General features: G+C 40.9%; 1 protein-coding gene across 1 annotated transcript in view; it reads right to left on the reverse strand.

Moving 5' to 3' along the window:
* Nucleotides 1-507: 507 nt before the first annotated feature.
* The window catches only part of LOC126484127 (uncharacterized), a 203477-nt gene continuing 178621 nt past the window's right edge, over nucleotides 508-25363 (reverse strand). Inside the window, exons 6-8 of the mRNA XM_050107513.1 lie at nucleotides 16053-16192; nucleotides 7027-7230; nucleotides 508-877 (exon numbers count right to left, since the gene is read on the reverse strand). Of these exons, the coding sequence (XP_049963470.1) occupies nucleotides 7055-7230; nucleotides 16053-16192 (316 nt within the window). The 3' untranslated portion in view covers nucleotides 508-877; nucleotides 7027-7054. The remainder of the gene's footprint in view (nucleotides 878-7026; nucleotides 7231-16052; nucleotides 16193-25363) is intronic.

Consider the following 25363-nt stretch of genomic DNA (forward strand, 5'->3'; position numbering starts at 1 on the left):
GCTGTTATTTTATTACACTGCATCCGGTTTCGATGACTCAATACGCGATCTCCAAGCTTTGCTATGGTTGTGAACTTCGATCTAGTAAAGGATTCCATCAGTGGCCAACATCTATGAACTGGCTTCCGTAGAATAATGTAGCAATGATGATGTGCCTTTAGCCATCAACAACCAACTGACTCTCAGGTGTTGTAAATTTTATGTACTCACCACACCAGCGTACAACACGTAACATGCTGATGAGCTGGACATTTCAATGAAACATGTAGGGCATAGAAATTCTCGCCTGTCTATTCACAGCATTCTCTCTTGTTCTAAATACAGTGCGGCATCTGTCCGAATAGTACCACAATAAATTAGTCAATGATTTCACTGGCAACTTTGAGGCATACTGTGTGGTATTCGCAACATCTGAAGAGCTTGGTATGAGATTGACAACTATGGTTGCACAGTAAATCTGAACTAAGATTCATACAGCCAGAATTACTGTAAAATATGTTGATTTATTATAAATTAGAATCGATTAAAATAATCTCTTAATCACTATTAGTGACTACTCTGTTAAGTTGTTATTGCGCTATTGACATGCTCTAGATAGATTCATAGAATTATGAAAAATAACGAAGTATGTTCGGTACGCGTGAGGTTAGTCTCTGTTGTACAAAAATATTCGGTGGCGTGCCGGCAGCGCCTGTAGTGTGCAGGCAGCACTCGTTATGTCCACCACGATCTGGTCCCGAAGCGTCCTGCGGGCAGCACACACTTTGCAGCACAGTATGGATCGGTGCGCCGATCCAGCCGACATCCACAAGGTGAATATTTTCTCATCTGTTTCACTCCCGACGATGAGCCTCACAGATATGTTCACAGCAACGTCCTGGAAAGAAGAAAAGTTAACAATAATTTTCAATACTTTACAGTAAATTTAAAGTAAATATTGTCATTAACTACTGGATTTTAATGTAAATGTCGTTAATTGAACTACATATAGGCTACAAATTTCCGTGAAATGAAACACCACTCAAGATTTAGTTTCACAAAAATTGTGTATCAATCGGAACGTACGTCGTCATCACGTGATCAGAAAAACCAACGAAACTGTTAATAAAAGGTGTGTATTTGGCTCCATAGCTTTCGCAAGTGACATTTTCACTTACATGTCTAAGATCTCATGTTGTAACTAGTTCCAACACTGGGTCTCATCATCTGACACACGTAAAAACTTAAAATGAATATACCGCGTGTCCATTATTGTACAACAGATTGGGTTCATTAATATGTTTTTAAGCTAAAGCTCAGGCTGAAGTGAACATTCCATGGTGGAGTTTTCGACGTGAACAGTGTTTGTATCATAACGCAGGTAACCTACAAGTTTTACTTGGACACTGAATGTATTTCATAGTTGGCCTGTTAATGTACTTCTAGAAATGATCAGTGTTTTCCCATCAAAGAAACGGTCCGCAATGCTGTGGATACTGAAACTAATGATGGTTGTTCACGAAATGTATTCATGTAGGCTGATTAGTAAGAATATGAAACGTTTTTAAGAGTGTTTTAGGATAGACTGTTCTGAGAAATAATTGTTAGGAAAAACATATGATACATTGCGCCGCTCTCAATTTAAATAGAATTTGTGTTAGCCTATGGAGTCGTAGTGCACTCAAATTCAAGCAGACTACTAAAGATGGTATTGCCGAACGTGTTCTGCGTTTTGTTTCCTCAAATTCTACAAGAGAACGATAAAAAAATTGGACATGGATTGTTGTAAGCATCTAACCCGAACCATCTGCTGAGCTCTAGCATCTACATTATTAGAACAACTGTATCTGGCAGGCCTCTTTGCCTGCTTGACTAACATCATCATCATTTAGGACTGATTATGCCCTTCAGCGTTCTGTCTGGAGCATAGTCCACCTTATAAAATTCCTCCATGATCCCCTATTCAGTGCTAACATTGGTGCCTCTTCTGATGTTAAGCCTATTACTTCAAAATCATTCTTAACTGAATCCAGGTACCTTCTCCTTGGTCTACCCCGACTCCTCCTACCCTCTACTGCTGAACCAATGAGTCTCGTGGGTAGCCTTGCTTCTCCCATGCGTGTAACATGACCCTACCATCTAAGCCTGTTCGCCTTGACTGCTACATCTATAGAGTTCATTCCCAGTTTTTCTTTGATTTCTTCATTGTGGACATCCTCCTGCCATTGTTCCCATCTACTGGTACCAGCAATCTTCCTAGCTACATTCATATCCGTAACCTCAACCATATTGATAAGGTAACCTGAATCCACCCAGCTTTCGCTCCCATACAACAAAGTTGGTCTAAAGATTGAACGGTGCACAGATAACTTAGTCTTGGTACTGACTTCCTTCTTGCAGAAGAGAGTAGTTCGTACCTGAGCGGTCACTGCTTTAGCTTTGCTACACCTCGCTTCCATTCTTCCACTATGTAGGCATCCTGTTAGAATATGCATCCTAAGTACTTGAAACGTCCACCTGTTCTAACTTTGTTCCTCCTATTTTCAACTCAAACCGTTTATATCTCTTTCCCACTGACCTTACTTTCGTTTTGGAGATGCTAATCTCTTCGTTAATCAATGTTGCACTTATTTTCCCAAAATGGCCTGACAGAGACCCATAGGTCGAAGATGTCTGAACTGGGCTTGTGAAGAAACTATCCACCCTGATGTTCGCTTCGTCATCAACCTGGAAATACCAGTCACACAACGATTACCTCATCAGAGGAAGATAGAGGAGTCGGTGGGTGAATGTCTGAATGGGGCAAAATTTCATAACTCAAAGAAGTTGCACTTTGACTGTGTCCTGTGCGGAGTCAGCAGGAGCTGTGTCATGGAGCTCAAACACCCAAATTGAACGCTTCCCTTGTCTCTTCATCTCAATAGCCTCCTGTAAGGTGTTCTAGAGAACTCGGTCTTATGTTCCTGTGACTGTGAGTCCGTTACGACCATAATCAGTGAGTACCTCACCATAGCAATTCTTGCCCGGGTAATGGGGCTTCGCCGTTTTTGTCGGAGAGGAACCAACATGTCTTCACTGCTCCCTTTACTCCTTCATCTCCAGGTCATAGTCATACACCCAACAACTGTCCATGGTGATGATGTGGCTAAAGAAGTAATCAGTACTGCTATGACACAGCCACATTATTTCCGGTATTTCTGTAAGTGTGATCAGGCGCAGAAACCACAGGATGCCGATCATAGACAATTACAATTCGTGGAAGACTGATTCATAGCTCATTATCGGTGGTTCTAATATGACGTCGAATAAGCTGGAAGTGGGGCTTCCTCCTGCGTTTTCCCGATTTTTCACACAGAGATGGTCTTTGTCACTAAGACCTATTTGATCAGTGTGAAAGTGTTTGTGCCGTATAATTACTGTTACATGCCAACGGCCTTGCCGCAATGGGAACACCGGTTCCCGTCAGATTACCGAAGTTAAGCGCTGGGCTAGCACTTTGGATGGGTGACCATCCGGTCTGCCGAGCGTTTTTGGCAAGTGGGGTGTAGTCAACCCTTGTGAGGCAAACTGAGGAGCTACTTGATTGAAAAGTAGCATCTCCGGTCTCGGAAACTGACATACGGCCGGGAGAGTGGTGGGCTCACCACGTGCACCTCCATATCCGCATCCAGTGACATCTGTGGTCTGAGAATGACACGGTGGCCGGTCGGTGCCTTTGGGCCTTCGTGACCTGTTCAGGAGGAGTTTAGTTTAGTTTTGGTCACTGTTGCATACGATGGTCCACTGTAGCTGTACACTTCAACCAGTTTCGCACGGAATGTATCGTCTTCCCTACATTTGCAGTAAAAGAATTATTGCATAATTTCCCATTTTAATATAACTGGCTGCACCACTTTATAATTGCTTTAATAGTGGCGAACTATGGTACTGTAGTTTGGGATTTCTACGTATGCCAGTATTAGAGACTTGTGCCTGTAAACAAGTATACAATTAATTACTTGATGCTTATCATTTCGGTATGAGAATCAAAATTTTGTGATTAATGAATGTACTTTGTAGGATTATTCACATCAATGTGACGTTCCCCATTGTCGAAGTGAGTAAAGAAACGTGAACCGATAGAAACAAGGAAAAATTTAGGACCGGTTTCTCAACACTCAATGTAAACAAAAAAAAAAAAAAATTCAAAACTGAGTTAGGCATTGTAATGGCATAATGTTGACCTTTCACATCGGTCCTTGATCCAAGTGTTAGCAAAATCCGATTTCTGCTGCATGTTTCAACACTCCAAATCACAAGGTTTTGGCAAAACTCGATGTAAACATTCTTACAATTACAGAAAAAGTCGACAATTGCAGTAAAACTGCTCTCTACTGTCTCGGCTTTCTTTTCGCAACGGGCAGTTAACAATAATGTAGTATATATATTACCTTAAGCGATGATACTTATTGTTGTACGAACATATACTGGGGGGAATTGTTTTGCAACCAGAATTCATTGTCGTCGAAACACCTGCAGGTTACTTTTAGGCAAATATTCACTTTACGCTAAGTTGTACTTCTACAGAGTACTGCAAGCGGAAGGAGAATGGATGATGATTCTTGCGATTTTGAAAATGGCATACAGGTCAAAGAATGTTCCGATGGAAGAAAATACCGATTCAAGAACAACTTAAAATGATATGAAACGCAAATAAAGAGATGTAAAAATGTAGAAAGGAACCCATCATTAAATGCAGTTTCACATTAAAAAGCTAAGGGAATGAAAGGAAGCGAAGCTGCTGAACTCTGCTACAAAGATATTTCTCATTTTCATTATCACATGACACCATTAAATAAAATTGTTCAAGAAACGTTTCTGTAAAAATTTGGTAATATTTTTTCACTTCAGCGCGGAGTAGTAGACACCCAGAAAGCAAAAATGAAGGAAACAGTGGCAGTGAAGTATACTACTAGAAAAAGGGGCGCTGAAGTTGTGCCTGTTTGTGCTGTCACTTTTCAAGAAGTGTCTGTCATGTCAAAGGATAGGTTATCCTGTATAGCAAGCAGGTTCCATGGAAGAGGTAGGTTGCCGAAGAAAAGGAGAGGAGTTGACGGAACAGGAAACGATCATAAGGAGGTAATTATTGCCATTAAGAAAGCCACAGAGAGCCACGATGGATTGGGGAATCTACGGAATGTTATTTGCCTTCAGACCTACGTCAATAAAATGTCGAAGAAATTCTGTGAAGAAATAAGATACTTAGGACTGGAACAATGTGCCATATCAAAAGATGAGCATATATTTTTCAAACATTTCAATCTATCGTTCAGCGCACCTCGTACCGACATCTACTCCACATGTAACGTTGATTTAATGGAAAATGAGGTACAAACATGACTGTAGAAGAAGAATGAACTATGAACTAGCTACAGGTTACATGAAATTTGTGCAAGGAGACAGAATCTTCAAGAAGATATAATCAAGCTGCTTCAGCTTTTCTTTACCTTCTTCCTGACTTAGATAAAAAGAAAACAACTCAATGATGGCATCAATACTATACATTTGTTCTCAAGTTCTTGCAGCAGCCAATATAAAACCAGTTTTATCATCGCGATGCTTTCAGCATTCTTGGAAAACAGCACAAAATTTAGAAATATTCGTCACTTCTTCCCTGTTGGTGGACATAGCTACATGCCTCCAGACCGAGTGTTTGGTAGAACTGCAAAATTACTGAGAAAAAGAAAGTATCTTGTCTCCTAAAAAATATACTTTCAGAATTCTAAACAAAGACTGAACGGTTAAATCAGAAAGATAGTGCACAGAAAGTTCCAAATGCCAAGCTACATTTCAAAACAAAAGCCAACGTGTCATTTCACACAAGAAGAAAAAAATTATTAATGTGTTAGTAAGTGAAGCATACTCTACAGATCTATAGCTAGTAGACATCCTGAGACCAAAAAAATTGTGCCATTCAGTAGTAAAAACATCCACCCTTTTGCCAAATCGGATTATGGTATACAAAGAAAAGAAGAAAGATGTGCTGCCTTGATAAAGTATTTTGAAATTCCAGATTACGCGAAGAGGTTTTACAAAGCTGTTTTAGATGTATAATGTGTGGATACCTGAGGGAAAAATTGACAGTAACAATGTGATTGTAACAACAATACTCTTTCTGTTATTCACTTTATACTTCATCTAATACTGATAATGGTGATGTAAGCTAAACAAATTATGTTGAAATATTTATCATTGCTATTATTGTATTATGCTACTGTATTTCTTTTATTGTTGTCTGTAATCTCAATAAATTCAAAAACTTTCAATTTAAAAAATGCTACATATAATAATATATAAAAAGATACACATTTTACAACAATGCAGGCATATAATAAACACTACAGCATATAAGCTATTAGTTGAGGAATAAGTATGCTTAATTAAGGGCAGCAACATAACTAATACCAGCAATAATCATAAGCATTTGTCGACTATTGACAGAAACTGGAAAAACCAAAGTTTCATAAGCTGTTATAAAAACAATTTTTTTTTATATTTCATTAAAACGCTTTACTGATGTCAGTGAGACCTAGTAGTCACGCAAAAATTCAAATGATCAAATATATCTATCTAGGTGAAAAACTATCCACCCTGATAGCTGAGTGGTCAGTGTGACAGAATGCCATGCTAAGGGAACGGGGTTCGATTCCTGGCTGGGTTGGAGATTTTTCTCTGCTTGTGGATGGAGTGTTGTGTTGTCTCCATCATCAACATCCATCCCTATCAGGACGCAAGTCACCGAAGTTGCGTCAACTCAAAAGACTTCCACCAGACGACAAGCATACCTAATGGGAGGCCCTAGCTACACGACATTTCATTTCATTATGTGAAAACAGAAAAACTCGTGCTATGAAAAGCTCGATTGTTTCATGTATCGAGTTTTGAAAGAACTCTCCTCAATTACTGTGCAGGTACCAATCTAATTATCGTTGGAGAGCGGCGCTTACCTAGCGCACACAGTAAATCCTCGTCTCTGACTGATGTGGCTGCTGAGCGCTTGGAGCTAACCTGTTCATCCGGTCTCTGGCGGCCGCTGTCAGCTGCAGGGGGCGGCGCCGCGGGAGACAGGGGGCAGCGGCGGGGCGTCCCGCCACAGTGGCACCAACCGCACCATCAGCAGTGGCACCAACCACATCACTAGCTGCGGCCAGCGCGCATACCAGTGGCCGCCCGACCACGCGCCGTTGTGCTGCACTGCAGCCGGTAGCTCGCCTGCGAGCCACACAGTTTCCATGATTACAGAAAATACTTGCTTCTCAGTTGGACTTACCCTCTCGGTAACTACAAGTCACCTGTCCCAAGCCATTCTTTACGCATGCCCCATAAACACAACATGACCAAATCTGTTTGCTTTTATGTTTAAAGACACTAAAGATTTTAGTTGATGTCTGCCAGAAAAATGCATGAAGCTGTGCTCAAATACTGTATGTGATGCTTCGTTTGTATTACGATGTGAAGCGTGGAGGCTTCAGCAACTGGAAGCAGTTAATTCCATAAATTATCTGAGAGTAGGCATTAGGAGTGATTTAAAATGGAATGGCCTTATAAAATTAATCGTCAGTAGAGCAGATGCCAGACTGAGATTCATTGGAAGAATCCTAAGGAACTGCAGTCCGAAAACAAAGGAAGTATGTTACAGAAAACTTGTTCACCCACTGCTTAAATACTGCTCACCAGTGTGGGATCCGTGCCAGATAGGGTTGATAGAAGGACAGAGAAGATCCGACGGAAAGCAGCGCACTTCGCTACAGGATCATTTAGTAAATGCGAAAGCATTGCGGAGATGATAGAAAAATTCCTTTGGAAGACTCTGCAAGACAGACACTCAATAGCTCGGTACGTTATTGAAGTTGCGAGAACATACCTTCATCGAGGAGTCAAGCAGTATATTGCTCTCGCCTACGCATATCTCGCGAAGAGACCACGAGGATTAAATCAGAGACATTACAGCCCACACAGAGGCATACCGACAATCTTTCTTTCCACGAACAATACGAGACCAGAGTAGAAGGGAGAACCGATAGAAGTACTCAAGGTACCCTCCACCACACACAGTCAGGTGGCTTGCGGAGTGTGGATGTAGATGTAGATGTATATGACAGTATTAAACGGGTAATGCAGTACGCAAACGGAATTGAAAATGTCATAGTCATAGTCGATTGGAATGCGGTTGAGGAAGAATATTCACTTGGTACTAGGAACGAGAGAAGAGAAAGACTAATTGAGTTCTGCAATAAATTTCAGCTGGTAATAGGAAATACTCTGTTCAAGAATCACAAGAGGAGGAGGCATAATTGGAAATTCCCAGAAGGTAGAGGAAGGTTTTAGTTAGATTACATCACGATCATTGAGAGATTCCGAAATGAGATTCTAGATTTTGACGTGTAAGTTGTGTAATTAGTTTCAGCTGCCAACTACCTTGCCACAGTAGTAACACCGGTACACATGAGATCACCGAAGTTAAGCGATGTCGTGCTTGGCTTACACTTGGATGGGTGACGGTCCGGTCTTCCGAACGCTGTTGGCAAGTGGTGTGCACTCATCCCTTGTGAAGGAAACAGAGGAGCTACTTGACTAGGAAGTAGCAGGTCTGGTCACGTAAACTGACAACGGCCGGGAGAGCGCTGTTCTCACATCACGCGACTCCATATCCGCATCCAGTGACGCCTATAGGTTGCGGCTGACACGATGGTAGGTCAGTAACGTTAGGAATTTCCGACACCTGTTCGGAAGGAGTTTAGTCTTAATAAATTTCAGCTACAATAGCGAAAAATTTGTTCAATAATCAAAATGAGAGGAAGTGTATTTGGAGAAAGCTGGGAGATACGGAAAGATTCCAGTTAGATTACATCATCGTCAGACAGAGATCCCGAAATCACATACTGGACTGTAAGACGTACCCAGGAGCAGTTATACACTCAGATGACAATTTACGAATGATGAAGAGCAGGCTGAAGTTTATGAGGTTTGATTACAGAAGTACTAAGGAATGAGGAGATACTCTTGAAGTTCTCTAAGGCTGTAGATACCGCAATGAGGAGTAGGTCAGTAGGCAGTACCGTTGAAGAAGAACGGACATATCTAAAAAGGGCAGTCACAGAAGCTGTAATGAGAAGCATAGGTACAGAGAAGGCAACACCGAAGAGACCACTGAAATGGAACTTGTTGTACCGTTCCATATTTTTCTAATTAAATTTCCGGTACAAGAGAATTAATAGCGAGAGGGTTTTCACTCTGCAGAAATAAATCAGTTGGTGACAAACAGGAGAGAATGGATCAAACGGCGTTTGTTTGTTTATTTATTTATTTAGTTTAGTGTGTGCCACGTTCCCCTGCAGCCTTTCCCTTGTGCGACCTGGGTGGTATGAATGAGAAAATATGTGAAGTGGCAGAAAACTTTAGTCAGAGGCTGTAGTATGGCGTGAGTAGAGTGGTTCTATGGTAGGGTAGTACAGGTCCCAAGCGCGAACATGTTTGGCAAAGACCAAGTGTGCAAATCAGGTCAGAGAGGTCGCGGAGGCACGAGTATTTGCCCCGTCAAGTTGACGAAACCACCCACACCCCTACCCCCGCTTTTGAACGTGCAATGGTTAGGCAATGTGGCCCACAAGAAACTTCTACCTGGGTAGCGGCGCTGTGCAGACGTTGCGGATTTAGCTCTCAATTTCATGTTAATATTATCAAAGGTATTAGAATGTTTCAAACTGTTCGTTACTAAGATCCAGATGTCGATATCGAGTGTGAGAGTCCCGCAAAACCCTCATAAGGGAGTTTATTTTCAAAATTTGATTAAATTTCAGTAAGAACTTTGTGTTTGTGCTTGAAGGGCATGCACAATGGGCTTTAAGGTCACGGTCGTATTATTGCTCTGAGCGTAACAGAAGTTAATTCATTTAATGAATTTTAATGTGGTGTTTCTTTCACAGTAATATTTTGGTTTTTTTTTATTTCTGATATGTATTCTTCATGTACTTGGTTTCACGCCATGTGGTGGGTTGGAGCAACCGCCACATTAGCAAATTGCGGTTTCGTTCCAAAAATGTGGAGTAGCTTCACTACAGTTTCGAGTAGCTTAATTCCAAAATAGAATATTTGTGCGGAGAAATAGAACTTTGATTCATGAAATGTGCACATATTCACTTTAGCGCGAAACTGTCGGTCGTTAACAGGAAGGTGGGACACATGAATTGATTCAAGGTACGAGTAAGTAATTACACGGTAGTGTGTGAGTGGAAGATACGCCAGAAATAATCCTGTGTGTCAGAATTTTTGCAATTCTATTGGCTACCTAACCTGCCCACGTGTGCGAACTAGTGTTACTGTGATAATTAGTAAATGTTTCTCGTAGCCCCCATAACTATTTGATTTGTTTATAATGAAGTGCGTTACATAAAATGTACACGTTAAACTCTTTTATCTGTGAAAAGTTTCGATTTTGATGCCTATTGATGAAATTGGGATTTCCATAATTTTTCCCGCCGTTTGATAGTAAATGTTTCGTGTGCCCCATAACTACTTTGATTTAAATACAATTAAGTATGCTACCAAATATTCAGGGAAAACTGTTATATCGCAGAAATGTGCCATTTTATTGACATTTATACTGTTGGGATGGAGACTTGCCTCCCCCTTCGGAGGTTCGAGTCCTCCCTCGGGCATGGGTGTGTGTGTTGTTCTCAGCGTAAATTAGTTTAAGTTAGATTAAGTAGTGTATAAGCTTAGGGACTGATGACCTCAGCAGTTTGATTCCATAAGGCCTTACCACAAATTTCCAAATGGAGACTTGCTAAATTTTCACGCCACATGATAGTAAATATTCTTGCGCCCCCATCTCAGTAACGTGGTGTTGTTCCGGAACGCAGGATTAAACCAAAATTCTCATCGGAGTCAAGTGCACTACTTGCTACCCCCTCTTCGGTGCAGGTTTTAATGAAGTTTGAAATATTTAGACAGATACTCTTCCGCCCTGATCGAGTTCAGTTGTAGTGTCTTTCGCTGAACTTGTTCTACGTGTCCTATAGTAATTAAATGTAGTGTCAATAGAAGACATGGGTTTAGGTACAATTGTGTGCCTCCATAAAATTCCCCTGAAGGCAGGTCTGCACCCCCCTCTCCCTTTCGATAATTACTTGGTGAATGTAAGTCCTGTATTTTAGGGAGAACATTTGTCGTTATGTATAATATGAGAGCCCCTGCTGTTGCTAAGAATGGGCAGTAACTAGTTCCAATAAATACATGGCAGATTGTTCAAATGCCACAGTTAGTCAATAAATATCAAGTAATCGAGATCTTATGCTACTTCTTTCCTCCCATTATCATTAATAACTGAAATAATAGGTAAAACCTAAAGTATATAGATAATGGAAAACAGGAATTGATAAAATATCCCTTAGAGACGACAGACAAACCCAAACAAATTGGTCCCTACCGCAGTCGCATACTGGTCAACAAATAAAAATAATTAAAGCTCAATGCTCCATATTAAGACCTGCATAGGTGCCTTCTGTAGTGGTTATAAAGGTCGCATTACCCGTTGCCTTCAAAGTTTTATGGGTAAGTTAAACTCACCCGCTAAAGGTTACTAATCCCCCAGCAGTAACTAGCAGGGTCCTGTAATTTCCTGGAGCACACGAGTTTTGTAAACTAGTACTACGGAGGGTAGCTTGCAGAAGCATTGGGACAGGATAAGCGACTGTAAATATCCTACCTGGTGGAGTTTTATTAGTACCATCGGTAGGAGCGATTCTTTGCAACATGGGGTAAAGAAGAAATACGCCTTTTGATCGACGAAAGAAGGAAGTACAAATTCAGGAAATTCAGGACTACAGAAATACCAGTCGCTGAGGAATCAAATAAGTAGGAAGTGCAGGAAACCTAAGACGAAATAGCTGCAAGACAAATGTGAAGAAATAAAAAAAGAAATGATTATCATAAGGAATGACTCAGTATACATAAAAGTCAAAACAACGTTTGGTGACATTAAAATCTAAAAGGAGAGAGTGGATAGAAGGGAAGAGTAACTGAAGGCCTCGATGAGGGGGAGCACTTGTCTGATGTGACTGAAGAAGATACAAGAGTTGATAAGGATGAGATAAGGGACCCAGTATTAGAATCATAATTGAAAAGAGAACTGGAAGTCTCTAGATCAAGTAAGTCAGAAGGGATAGACAACAATCCATCAGACCTTCTAAAATCACTGCAGAGAAGTGGCAACAAAACAACTTTTAAAGTTGGTGGGTAGAATGTAAGAGTCTGGCTATATACCATCCGAATATCGGAAAAATATCATTCACACAGTTCCGAATATTACAAGAGCCAAGAGAATTGTCATACCATCAGCTTAACAACTTATGCATCCAAGTTGCTGACAAGACTAATACACAGAGGAATGGAAAAGAAGATTGAGAATCTGTTAGATGACGATCAGTTTCGTTTTAGGAAAGATAAAGGTACCAGTGAGGCAGTTCTGACGTTACGGTTGATAATGCAAGGAAGACTAAAGAAAGGTCAGTACACGTTCATAGGGTTTGTCGACCTAGAAAAAGCGTTCTACATGTGAAATGGTGCAAGATGTTCGAAACTCTGAGGAAAATAACGGTAAGCTATTGGCAGAGACGGGTAATATAGGCGTTCAAAGAGTCTCTCCGCAGTGCCGTATGATTGTTAGCAGCGCGTTCTGTATGATTGTTCGCCTGCTTAGGTTACTTCCCTTAAAGCGGACTCTCTCAACATTCCACTGTTTCGTTTATCTCAGCAAGCGTCAGTAGTATAGTTGGTGTGTGTCGTTACGTGTTGACGTGAATGTTTTAGTTCCTTTGTTCGTTTGTTTCGTTTTTGGTACTGTTAAAATGCTAACCACTGAGGAACGTGTGTTTTCTGTCGAAGTGGTGTTCAAAGCTGGCGGTAAATACATAGTTTCAGTCCATCAAACTATTAATTCAGTTTTCCCGGAGGCGACACTCCCAAATCGCGATACTGTGTGAGATTTGATTAACAAATTTCGAAGTACGGGTTCAGTGACAGATGCACCGAGAAGTGGTCGTCCTAGCGTTTTTTCTGAGGATGAACTACTCAATATTTTCGATAAAATGTCCATGAGTCGATACTGCAGTGTTATTGCGTACCCTTTAATAGGAGAACTTGTGTTAAGTGAAATACTGAACGGTAATTTTTAACCAGATTATGCAACAGCGCATACAGCTCGCGTTTCAGTGTCAGTGCTTGCTGATGTTTTTGGTGGTCGCATAATTTCACAGGTACTTTGACCTACACGATCGCATGACCTAACACCACCCGTCATTTTCTTCTGGGGTGCTGCGAAAGCAAGTGTCCATAAAAATCGTCCGAAATCCCTCGATGAATTGAAAACTGCAAATCCACTTTCGCTGTTTCTTTTACAGAAGAAATGTTACAGCTTGTGTTTGGAAACATTATTAGACGAATTGAACTGTGTATTCAATAACAGGGTAGGGGGACACTTACAACATTTAATGTGAAAATTTGTAAGTGAAAATGAATATTCAATAAATTAATAATTAGTATTTCACTTAGTTTCATTTCGGTATATTCACTGCGGCATACGGCACGCGCTGCTAACAATCATACGGCACTGCGGAGACTATTTGAATACCCCGTATAACACGTACAAGAGCCAAGAGGAAACAACAAGAGCGGAAGACCAAAAACGAATACTTCGGATTGAAAATCGTTTAGGATAGGGATGTTATCTTTCGGCCCAACTGTTCAATCCGTGCGTCGAAGAAGAAATGACGCAAATAAAAGAAACTTTGAGAAGTGGAATTATAATTCGAAGTTAAAGGATTTTAACGATAAGATTCCCTAATGACAATGCTATCCTGAGTGAAAGTGAATAAGAATTACATGATCTGTTGAATGTGATGAACAGTGTATGCAGTACAGAAAATAGACTGACAGTTAATCTAAAAAAGGCGAAGGTAATGAGAAGTAGCAGAGAATAGAACAGCGAGAAACTTAACATCAGGATTGACGGTCACGAAGTAAATGAAGTTAAGGTATTCTACCACCTAATCACCAAAATAACTAATGACGGAAGGAGCAAGAAGGACATCAAATGCAGAGTAACGCTGGCACATAGGGCATTCCTGGTCAAGAGAAATCGACTAGTAGGCCTTAATTTGAGGAAGAAATTTCTGAGAATGTACGTTTGTAGCACAGCGTTGTTTGATAGTGAAATGTGGATTGAAGGAAAACCGGAAAAGAAGAGACTCGAAGAATTTGAGATGAGTTGCTAGAGATGAATGTTGGAAATCAGTGGACTGATACGGGTGGGAATGAGGAGGTTCTGCGCAGAATCGGACAGGAAAGGAATATATGGAAAACACTGACAAGGAGAAGGTGCACCACGCTGTGTGGCCGAGTGGTTTGAGGCGCCATGACACGGATTGCACGGCTCATCCCGCTGGAGGTTCGAGTCTTCCCTCGGCCTTGGGCGTGTGTGTTGCTCTCAGCATAAGTTAGTTTAACTAGTGTGTAAGTCTAGGCACTAATGACCTCAGCAGTTTGGTCCCTTAGGAATTGTCACACATTTTTTTGAAGAAGGGTCAGGACAATAAAATATCTTCTAAGAGGATGATGTAAAGGACACAAACTACAGATGAAAACAGGGATTGGAATCCATCCACCACATAATTGAGGACGTAGGTTGCAAGTGGTTCTTTGAGATGAAGAGGTTGGCACAGGAGAGGAATTCGTGGTGGGCCGCACCAAACCAGTCACAGGACTGACAACTTAAAAGACACTGTGTTGAGCGTGAAATTTATTGCTACAGGTTTCTTTTATATTTGTCTTCTCCTCGAACAACAATTGGATGCTTATTACTGCAAACTAAGGTGTCATTGAGGATACCCAGGAACCTCCAGAAGTATCATAGTTAATGTGCAACTCAACACATTTATTTCAGATACAAGGAAGGTTTCCCTTTTTCTTAGCAGAGAGTAGCAGAATGGAACTAAAAAAGATATTTTAAGAGGCTGTTTTAATTTTCACAGTTCATGGCTCATTGACGTACCGTTGCTGTCAGAGAAAACTGAAGATGCTACAGAATAAATTACGTTACTCCGTGCTGTGACGCTTTAAGTCATTAAAATCATCAAATGCGGTCGTTTCGACGCAAGGGCACATTAAACTATTTCATTTGTTTCTGGAAAATTAATGATTTTGAAATAATATTTCGTTATAAGATTGAACCGTTTATTTTCCTTAAAAGTTTGTTGCAAAATGAAATTCTATAATATCAGCGGGGAAACATAAGTCAAAAGAAGTGAACAATCGTTGACTTTAATTTTGCGAGAGGAGTATTTCCCTCAGCTGCTGCGTGGACACAAACATCAGAGCTAGAATTGTACTGATTATAATACTGGCCAAAAAGAATTTTGCATGAAGTTAACAGTCCTGAAAAGCGAGATATTGGAGGATTTCGTGTGTAGACGTAACTGCACAAGTTACCAATATGACATATGGCATGATTAAATTTGGCAATAGACGCTTCCACTATTCCATTTCCATTACAATTCGGGACGTTAAACACTTATCTCCTCTTCCTCCCGTCCATTACACTCGGATATGCGTAATGGTGACAGAATACATTATTACGAGGTACAGGAACAATAGGCCCAAATGATGTTCACGGATGAATTACGACATATTGGATGCAAATGTGATTCGTATGTCTAGAGAAAATGAGCAACATTTGCATGCGCTCTTTGCTGTCGAATGGGTAGAACGTAATCATCACCAGTCAGTTTCATGGCTCATGTGAGCGGATTTCATTCCGCGGGCTACGTACGCGACTGTTTGGCATGCAGAAACACGAGGCTGCCACAAGCCACAAGCATAGCCTCTTGAACTGACTATCAGCGTATAACATTTTGCAATGTTCTTTTTGACCAAATCATGCTAGGGTTCAAGATTTTAGATGAGGACATACAAAATTGGTCTGAGGACGTAGAAAATAGGTCTGTTTTTCTGAGAAACAGCTACAGTCGGGTAGGTACCGTTTAGAATGTGGACCGCGACGCTCGTCGAAGCCACGCTGCCGACGTCGCAGGTGTAGTTGCCGGAGTGCCTTTTGTGCACCCTGTCGATGCTCAGAGTAGACTGCACGCTGCTCCCGTCTGCAGAGGTCACGTTCGTGCTGCAAGAAAACAGATCACATAACCATCCTGCTGCAGAGTGGTCAACAGCCGCGAAATGCACGCTTGAACATTAAATGCAGGAGCTAACCAAGCACTAGCGAACTTTGTCAACATGGAAACAACATGAAACTCCATTAGCAGAGACTTGCAGTACCACATGGAATTCGAAAACGACAGATACGCCCTAACTAGAGAACACGGTGCTGAAGCCATAATATCTCTAATATGGCCAGTGGAAGCAGCTCATTTGGTCGAGTGAGTCTTGTTTCACACTGTTTGCAACTTCTGGCCAAGTTTACGTCCCAAGAGTGAAACGCTGTGGGGGTTCGGTGATGATTTGGGCCGACACATCATGTTATTCAACGGGTCGCGTCGTTATTGTGCTACATACTCATTACTGACAAGGATTATTTGACCATTTTGGCTGATCAGGTACATCACAAGGTACAATATTTGTTCCCCAATTACAATGATGTGTTCCAAGACGACAAGGTCTCCGTTTCCACACCTCGCATCGGACTGGTTTTGTGAACACGTGGATGAGTTGTCGCATCTCGCCTAGCTGCCACAGTCACCAGGTCTCAACATTACTGGGCCTTTGTGGTCCATTTTATAGAGAAATGGAACGTGATCGCTGTCCTTCTCCAGCATCGTTACCTGAAATTGTCTCTATTTTCAGGAAGAATAGCATAGCATTGCCTTGTTAACCACTTGTATTTATCTATTACAAGACGAACTGAAGCTGCTTTGAATGCAAACGTTTTTCATACAGCGAATTAGGCATGGCAGTGTTTTGTGTCTTTGGTGATTCCACATTTTTGTCCCCCCGTGTGCATGGAAATTTTTGCGGATACCCGGATGAACTAAGGCGAAGAGTGAAAGTCACTGCAATTACTTGTGGCTTCGAAACTTGTCTAGATTCTTTAGCACATTCTAGACATTTTATCACATTGGGGACATCATAAAAATGAGATTCTCAACGCAGCTCGTACCTGCTTATCATTGCAGTACCATCTATATAGCGGACGTCTATGATAGTAAGTGGTACATGCAAGAACAATGAATTGATGGATCTAAGAGAGGATGCCAAGTTTGGAGAGCAAGTGGACATGCTTAAGACGTGAGACCAGCTTCATTTAAAAGATAAATCCAGCAATAACTATCTAAAGTTTTCGTATATAGTACAATAATTTATGATCAATTTCTCGGTACATGTAATCCTACGAATATACTTATAAAATGATCACATTGGGCTTGAAAGATAAAATCTACTGTTAACCGGTTTTCCTGTGCATTATATAGCAAATCCTCCAGTTATAATTGTTCACCAATGTGTGTGTACTTACATGATCTGTAACTGATAGATTATATACAAAATATAAGATACAGTGTAAAACATAACAAATATAAGAGCTGTAGTACCAGACGTAATGTAATGATAAAAATTAAATAATGCCTGGTCAAAGGTCAGAAGTGGAAGACAATTGCCTTTCGTGTCTTTCATGACACACGATTAGTCTCACACTATATTAAGAACCAGAAAATATAGAGTATTTCTCGCTATGACATTGTTTTCATGAAAACATTGCCTGTGAAGACGGAATGTTTTGGTATTAGGGACATTCCACTGGTAATAACAAGAAAGCTAATTCAAAGATACAACTGGAATCAGCAGTGTTCCACACTTCTCTGTTTGACTCAATAATCGTTAACGATCTTTGTTCGCTTCCGTCTATTACGACATTAACGTCGGCAGAACTTTGGCTCTCAAAAGAAGATTACGGATACTGCACAGTTTCATATAGGAGGAAAAAGAAACAGGGAGTCGGATCAATACTGTTTTCATCAATTCCTCCAATACTTTGATAATTGTACGAACTGCATTAACATATATGTACTACTGAGTTGAATGAAAGCAGTGGTCATATACTTGTACCACCAATGTGAAAACTGAACTAACTTTACCATGGTATACGAAAACGAATCAACAGAACAGAAGCAAGCAACGAGAATCGTTGCGTTCTTCGTACACTGGAAAGTAATCTTTTTTGAAGATGAATGCGAAAATTTCTTATCTACTTAATAAAGAACTATTAATCACTGTCTATGAATAGTGTTCATGTCATTAATTAGTAACGAAGATAAACATGTGCACAGATGTCAAAATACAGCACAAGAAAAATAAATTCGTATTTGGAAGTCTCCAAATAATGCGAAACACGAAAATGTTACATTTACTGTAGTGATACAAAATAAAGCAAACTGCTTCGTGTTTGGTGGAGCGTTTTCAGTTATAGCAGGGGGGAATATTGACATCTAAATTCAAACAATTCGGATGTGTCTATATATCTCTTTAATGGGTTTTCGGGGAAAGTGTGCCATAGTCATATAGATCATAATCTTTGTCAAATGCTCTCGATCCGCGTATTGAGAAAGCAATAAAACAGATAGAAAAGGTCCGTTGCAATTGATCCGTATCTCGCGTAACATTTATGTCATTCCAGTGCTTATTTTACGTCAGATACAGATCTTATTTTGATATCACAGCAAACGCAGATCCGATGGACGTTTTGCCGCCCTTATCGTAAGTCTGAATGTCCTTTTTTTAAGGGCTGTAAGTAATTGGTGTTGTTGTCTGTTGAAACATTTCCCGCACCGCAAGTATACAGTTTTCATTTCACGGACGAAAAGCAGTAAACCAATACTGTTACTGAAGTCTTACTTATCGATCTTCAGAGGTATCTACCACATGACTTAGTCTTGCAATTGACTTAGTCATGCAGTTGTACAGCTTCAAATCTCATAATATATTCCAAACTAATTGACACAAAATGCTACTACTGCATGATTGTGCCTTACATTTAAGACGAGAGCTATTTCAAAACCACTATCGTGATGCACTTGCTACTATAAGCAACAAAAAGCATGATGCAGTAGCCTCATATGAACGACTACTTTGCATATATTATACTAGCTGTATATACTTAGAATCTGTAACATGCGGACAGATTTTCTTTGACAGCTACTTCAGCTGCGTGAAGTTGAAACTTACAATTAAGAACAGTGACGATGAATGTGAGGTAGGATATCATTATGAGAGACAATATTTCGCGACGCTTCTGACTGTTGGGGTCTTTGTTCAACGCCTGTGGCCAATAACGTAGCTTGGACAGTTCACCGAACACGCCAGACACTGCGTCCTCCTGTTCCTGGTAATTCCTGCATCTGATGATCGTACATTGCTAGACAGGCAAACGAACATATTGAAAATGGTGTTCTTTTTTTTTAAAGAAAATGATGTGTGCAGATCCTGTTTTGTACTGGAAGAACACATTTCGCTGACAATGCAGACAAGAAACTGAAACATTTTGGTAATGATATGGATGATTCCTGCAACGTTTAGCTGTCTCTTAATCAACAACAATAATCATGGTATGATGACACATTGTTCACTGTATCTCATGTATCTTGCTGTCTCATGCACTCTGGTAGTTCAAGCTCTCGTTAGCAGTGTCCCATTCCCCAACGACCACTACTGTCTCCTGATAGGTGTAGAAGTTAGAATAAGCTCTAACCATTAAAAACACTACTGTAAGTCACTCATCCCTGCAAATTCCTAGACGGTTTGCACGCTCACGGGATGCATGAGGTCAGAGGCAGTCTTTTACCAAAGTTAGCTTCAGTAAACGATTTCCGAGGAAGCTCTGCTACCTGGGTGCAACATTGGTCCGACTTTATGATTTGATTGTGGTGGAACAGCAGCTCAGGCTTGAAAAATGCTTTGCTGTCCCGAATCAGGATGACGAGTTGCTCCATTCACTGTGTCATCGGCCCTTAACAGTGATACAATGATAACACATCCTACGCGTTGACGTATCTTTCGGTACAATCAAGATTCATATTTAGTCCTCCTTAGGGGAAGCGGGAATAGCTATTTTCATCGGTCGTGATCGTAGACGCAATTGTAATAACTCTACGTAATGTACCGTTTTACCACTTTCCTCGAATTAACACACACTAATGAGCCGAAACATGATCTCTGCTTATCGCGAGATTGTGTGCTGTGGTAAGAGAAGTATATGTGCGGAGCAGAGATGAATGGAGAATCATTCTAACGACGCCCAGTTACGCAAATACTGAAATCCGCCGACTTAAGTGACTTTAAGAAAAGTCAGGTTGTTGTGGCCCAGTGCCTGGTTGCGAGCATCTCGGAAACGGCGAAGCTGGTTGGCTGTTTGCGTGCTACTGTCGTGAGTATCTATGGGAAGTGGCTGAAGAATGCTGAAAGCACGAGTAGGCGACAAGAAGTTGGACATCCGTACCTCATCACATAATATAGGGATCGGAGACTTGCCCGTTCTCTGAAGCACAACAGGCAGCTGTCTGTGCCAGATCTGACAGGGTACTCTGCTGGCGTAAGCACAAGTATTTTGGAGCACACCGTTCAGCGCTCAGTCTTGAACATGGTGTTCCCATGTTGATCCAACAACATCGTCAATTATGATTACAGCGGGCACGGGATCATGGAGATTGGACCGCGGATGAATGGAATCGTGTCGCCTGGTTGGATGAACCCCGGCATGGGCTGTTCAGTACAATGAAGCAAATATTTAAGTTGACCACTGCGTGCCTTTTACAGCTCCCTTTCTTGCTCAGAGTCTTCATGCACACTTCCGTTGTCCACAGGGATCTGAATCATTGCCTTCACTGCTTTCTGTTAGCATTCAAGCCTAATATGACTCTCCTTGCGTACGTCCATACAGGATTTGCAACAAGTACGCGTTGAAAATGCTAATTATTTCAAATCGATATGCCTCATCACTCAGCTGCTCGACACACATTCTTTTACACTAAGAATGCGACTTTCTTTGTATGCTCACATTGAATAGTTCACGTACAGTTTTTCACTCACAACGAGCGGTCGGTGACATAATAAGTTACGAACCACTGATGGCCTTGATGTAGATGTCCTGCAAATAAAATGTCTCAGTTACCGAACACACGCGCTACAGCGTTTATAGTGCAGAAGTCAAAACCTAATTATTCATTAGGTAATGAGCCATATGTTAATATTATCAAGCAATTGAACGAACATTCCCAGTCAACGGCTGGAAGTGTGGCGGTAGAATTAAATGTTACCCGTAAATGAACTGATACATAATGTACATGATTTCTTTCAGGTTTTGAAATTATAAACGTCGTCGGTTCCGTAATTTCATCATTATACCTCTGAAAAAGTAGAGCGTTTAACTTCCTTGCAGAATTTTTCCATGTATCTTCCTACATTTGCACATACCTTTCTCTCTGAACGTTATCTCCCATAATTCTCCATGTACGACATTCAATGTGAGTGGTGTTGAGATACGAATGAACAATGTAGCACTACGTTTTGAAATTATGAAATAACTTGTTTGCAAGTGGGAAACCGAATGAAGTAGTGCTGTTTTGAAAGTTTTGGTCTTCTATTTGAGAGTATGAAGCTCTAGTATCCAAGCAGGTATTCTGATATAAGTTTCCCGTGATTTCCCTATAACAATTGAAAATGGCTCTGAGCACTATGGGACTTAACATCTGTGGACATCAGTCCCCTAGAACTTAGAACAACTCAAACCTAACTAACCTAAGGACATCTCACACATCCATGCTCGAGGCAGGATTCGAACCTGCGACCGTAGCGGTCACGCGGTTCCAGACTGAAGCGCCTAGAACCGCACGGCCACACCGGCCGGCTATAATAATTCAGCCAAATGCTGCGCGATCGATCGTACTCTAAGAACCGGGACCTGTCCCATCCTTAAACTATTAAATCAAATAGAGAATAACACATCATGCTCAATATCCTTATAAAAATGAACCAGAGATAAATCTAACTTCTGCATTTTATTTCGATGTAACATCAGCTGTTGTAATGACAGTCGATGTTTCGAACAGCTCTTTCTGGGGATCAGATTACATTTATGGGGCAGACGTTAACGGTACTGTGGGAGAAGTGTGCATGATTTCCAGTGTATTACTGAATTATTCATTAAATTTGTCCTCTGTAGTCTGGTTATCCTCTTTTGTTAGCATAATACAGCACACAAGAGAATATATTGAGTAATTTGGTGATATACCATTAATACCAAAATGCTTGTCAATGCTAATAACGATAAATCTTTTGTCATCGTATCTACAGCAACGTATTAGATAATGAACAGCATATTCGTATTATCCAACAACTGTGCGAACATTGCGAGACAATGTGTGGAATTATGCCGGTGTAGTTCATTTCCACTATGAAGAAATGCGTCAAAATGAGATTCTCAAAACCCACTGATGACATGAAGAGCATTTCCTCTTATTCACTGTACTCTAACGCGTAGTTCACGAGAATTCTCAGAGTATTAAGCCATTTTGCTGCTGTGGGAGAAAAAAAATCAGTGTATCGGAAAACGATTCAGCGTGTAGCACACCGTTCTAAAGATGTTTTCCGCATCCAGTAACGAGAAAGATAACAGCCACAAGGCCTTCCAAAAGGGAAGAAGAGGACAACAATATTTCGTCTGTAGATGAGAGCTAGGTATGGTTTTTATGAAAAAATTAATTACGAAGACTTGTATGTGATAGTTAGATGTTTATATTCGTTTAGTCATTAATGGGGTAGAACTGGAACAGTTCAATTTTAAGTGGGTACTACAAAATATCGAGGGGAAGCTAAAAACCATAAAAGGAATTGCTGTCGATATGTCGGACGAAATACATATTTTTACTAGTAGAGCTGATCTTCATTGAGTAAACTTGAACTGAAAAACAAACCAAATCTATATCACTTTCGGAAGTTTTTCAGAAGGCTCTACGTCACTTTACTTGGGGATAAAAAACACTCCGAACAAAATTTATAAAATTTATGTTGAAACGAAATAAATTCTGATATTGGGAACAATTGGTAATGAAAATGAATTCAGTGGTGACAGGTGAAACTTTGTGCCGGACTGACACTCAAAACCGGATCTCCCGTTTAAAGCGAGCGGTCCGACATATCCGGTAAGCAATATGAATGATGGGCCGGGGGCGCTAAGTAAGTAGTACGCGACGAGATGGTAGCTTGCGACGGACGAAAAGCGTGCTCCGATAGCAGAAGCAGTTGAGGTGACCACTCGTTTAAAGCGGTAAATTTGGGTTCTAGTCCCGGTGCGCCAAAAGTTGTCACTTGTCGCCCAATTGGAGCCGATATCAGAACTTTCATCTTAATATGTATATGTGTACCTGCAGGATCAACAGTGTTTTTTCGGACACACACACACACACACACACACACACACGCACATACACACACACACACACACACATATATATATATATATATATATATATATATATATATATATATGTGTGTGTGTGTGTGTGTGTGTGTCCGAAAAAACCCTGTTGATATATATATATATACGTATGTCCGTGTGTGTGTGTGTGTGTGTGTGTGTGTGTGTGTGTGTGTGTGTGTGTTCGCGTGCGTGCGGCTTCATGGCCATGAAATCAGTGCAGTCTGATGCACTCTCTTATGGGAATCCTGGGTGATGCAGCGAGCAATGAGTATGGTGGACAGGAGTCGCTACATAAGTACTGTGTGACGAGATGGGTATTTGAGTCGGACGGAAATCGCGCTTGGATACCCGATGTGGTCAAGGCGACTATTCATGTAAATCGGAAAACCGAGATTCAGTATCAGCCGTGCAAATTTGTCGTGATTGAATTCATTTCAGTTCCACGTTACGACCAATATCAGAATTTATTTCATTTCATTGTGTATCTGTGTGGCTGCGGCTGAAGAAATGGTTCAAATGGCTCTGAGCACTATGGGACTTAACATCTTAGGTCATCAGTCCCCTAGAACTTAGAACTACTTAAACCTAACTAACCTAAGGACATCACACACATCCATGCCCGAGGCAGGATTCGAACCTGCAACCGTAGCAGTCTCGCGGTTCCGGACTGCAGCGCCTAGAACCGCACGGCCACCACGGCCGGTTGCGGGATGAAGAACAGCGTCTGTTATTTCTCACATGTCCCAAAGATAAAGACACCACACATGCAGAAATTCTATGTGTTTCACACAGCTATGACTGGATTTGTACCTCAGGAACGCGTCAACGTGGCTTTATTTTCAATGTTTCTTGTAAAAGTATTTTCAACAATCAACTACAAAAGTTCTAAAGCAAAGCTATAACGAACAATGAAACACTTGGCACATCTCATCAAAACTATGTGTTTCACCTATTTTATTGACGTCTATTCGAGAGACTCACAAAATAAAAATAGCACAACATGTAATTTTGGCCATAGGGCTGATATTCACCACTAAACAACATGGCTTTCGAAGAAAAGAAGAGTATTAACGAGAATATGTGTGGTAGAGAAGAATACATTTGAGGAGAAAATCCCTTTTGCAGTTTTGAGCATTAATGTTTGTGAAAAAGTAACACCTAGTTACGAAAACTGGCGAAATTTTGTGCCGATTGCAGTACTGATAACATAAAGTTCTTTACTCCACGTCGCCTGCCAGTATTTATCGTTCCACCTAAATCACTGAACATCCTGATTATTGCATACAGAAAATTTTGCACATTTAAGTAGAAGTTATTCTGTAAATAATATTTTCCATTCCGCATCACTGTCATTTACGGTTGTTCAAAGCAGAGACCCGGCACAAAAATATGTAAAGACTTTTTGTAGGCCAAGCGAACATTTTAGAGACTTTGACACGTTAAGCGCCGGCCGCTGTGACTGAGCGGTTCTAGGCGCTTCAGTCCGGAACCACGTGGCTGCTACGGTCGCAGGTTCGAATCGTGCTCCGGGATGGATGTGTGTGCGGCCCTTAGGTTAGTTAGATTTACGAAGTTCTAAGTATAGGGGACTGGTTACCTCAGATGTTAAGTCCCATAGTGTTTAGATCCATTTGAGCCATTTTTGAACACGTTAGGCCACAATACTCGGAAGCGGTTGCTGTCGAACAAGGAGGCTGATGACGAGCGGAGTTTGCACAGCAGACGTCGGTACTTCAACAGGTCAACGACTAAGCAGATGGGCAATGCTTCGAAGGAGAACAATGACCAGCACAGTTCCCACATCTGCGGTCAAAGCTCCAGGAACTGTCATCATACTGATCTCACATGAGTGACGTATCTGACGATGTA

This window comes from Schistocerca serialis, chromosome 6 (genome assembly GCF_023864345.2).
Source record: "Schistocerca serialis cubense isolate TAMUIC-IGC-003099 chromosome 6, iqSchSeri2.2, whole genome shotgun sequence".
NCBI lineage: Eukaryota > Metazoa > Arthropoda > Insecta > Orthoptera > Acrididae > Schistocerca > Schistocerca serialis.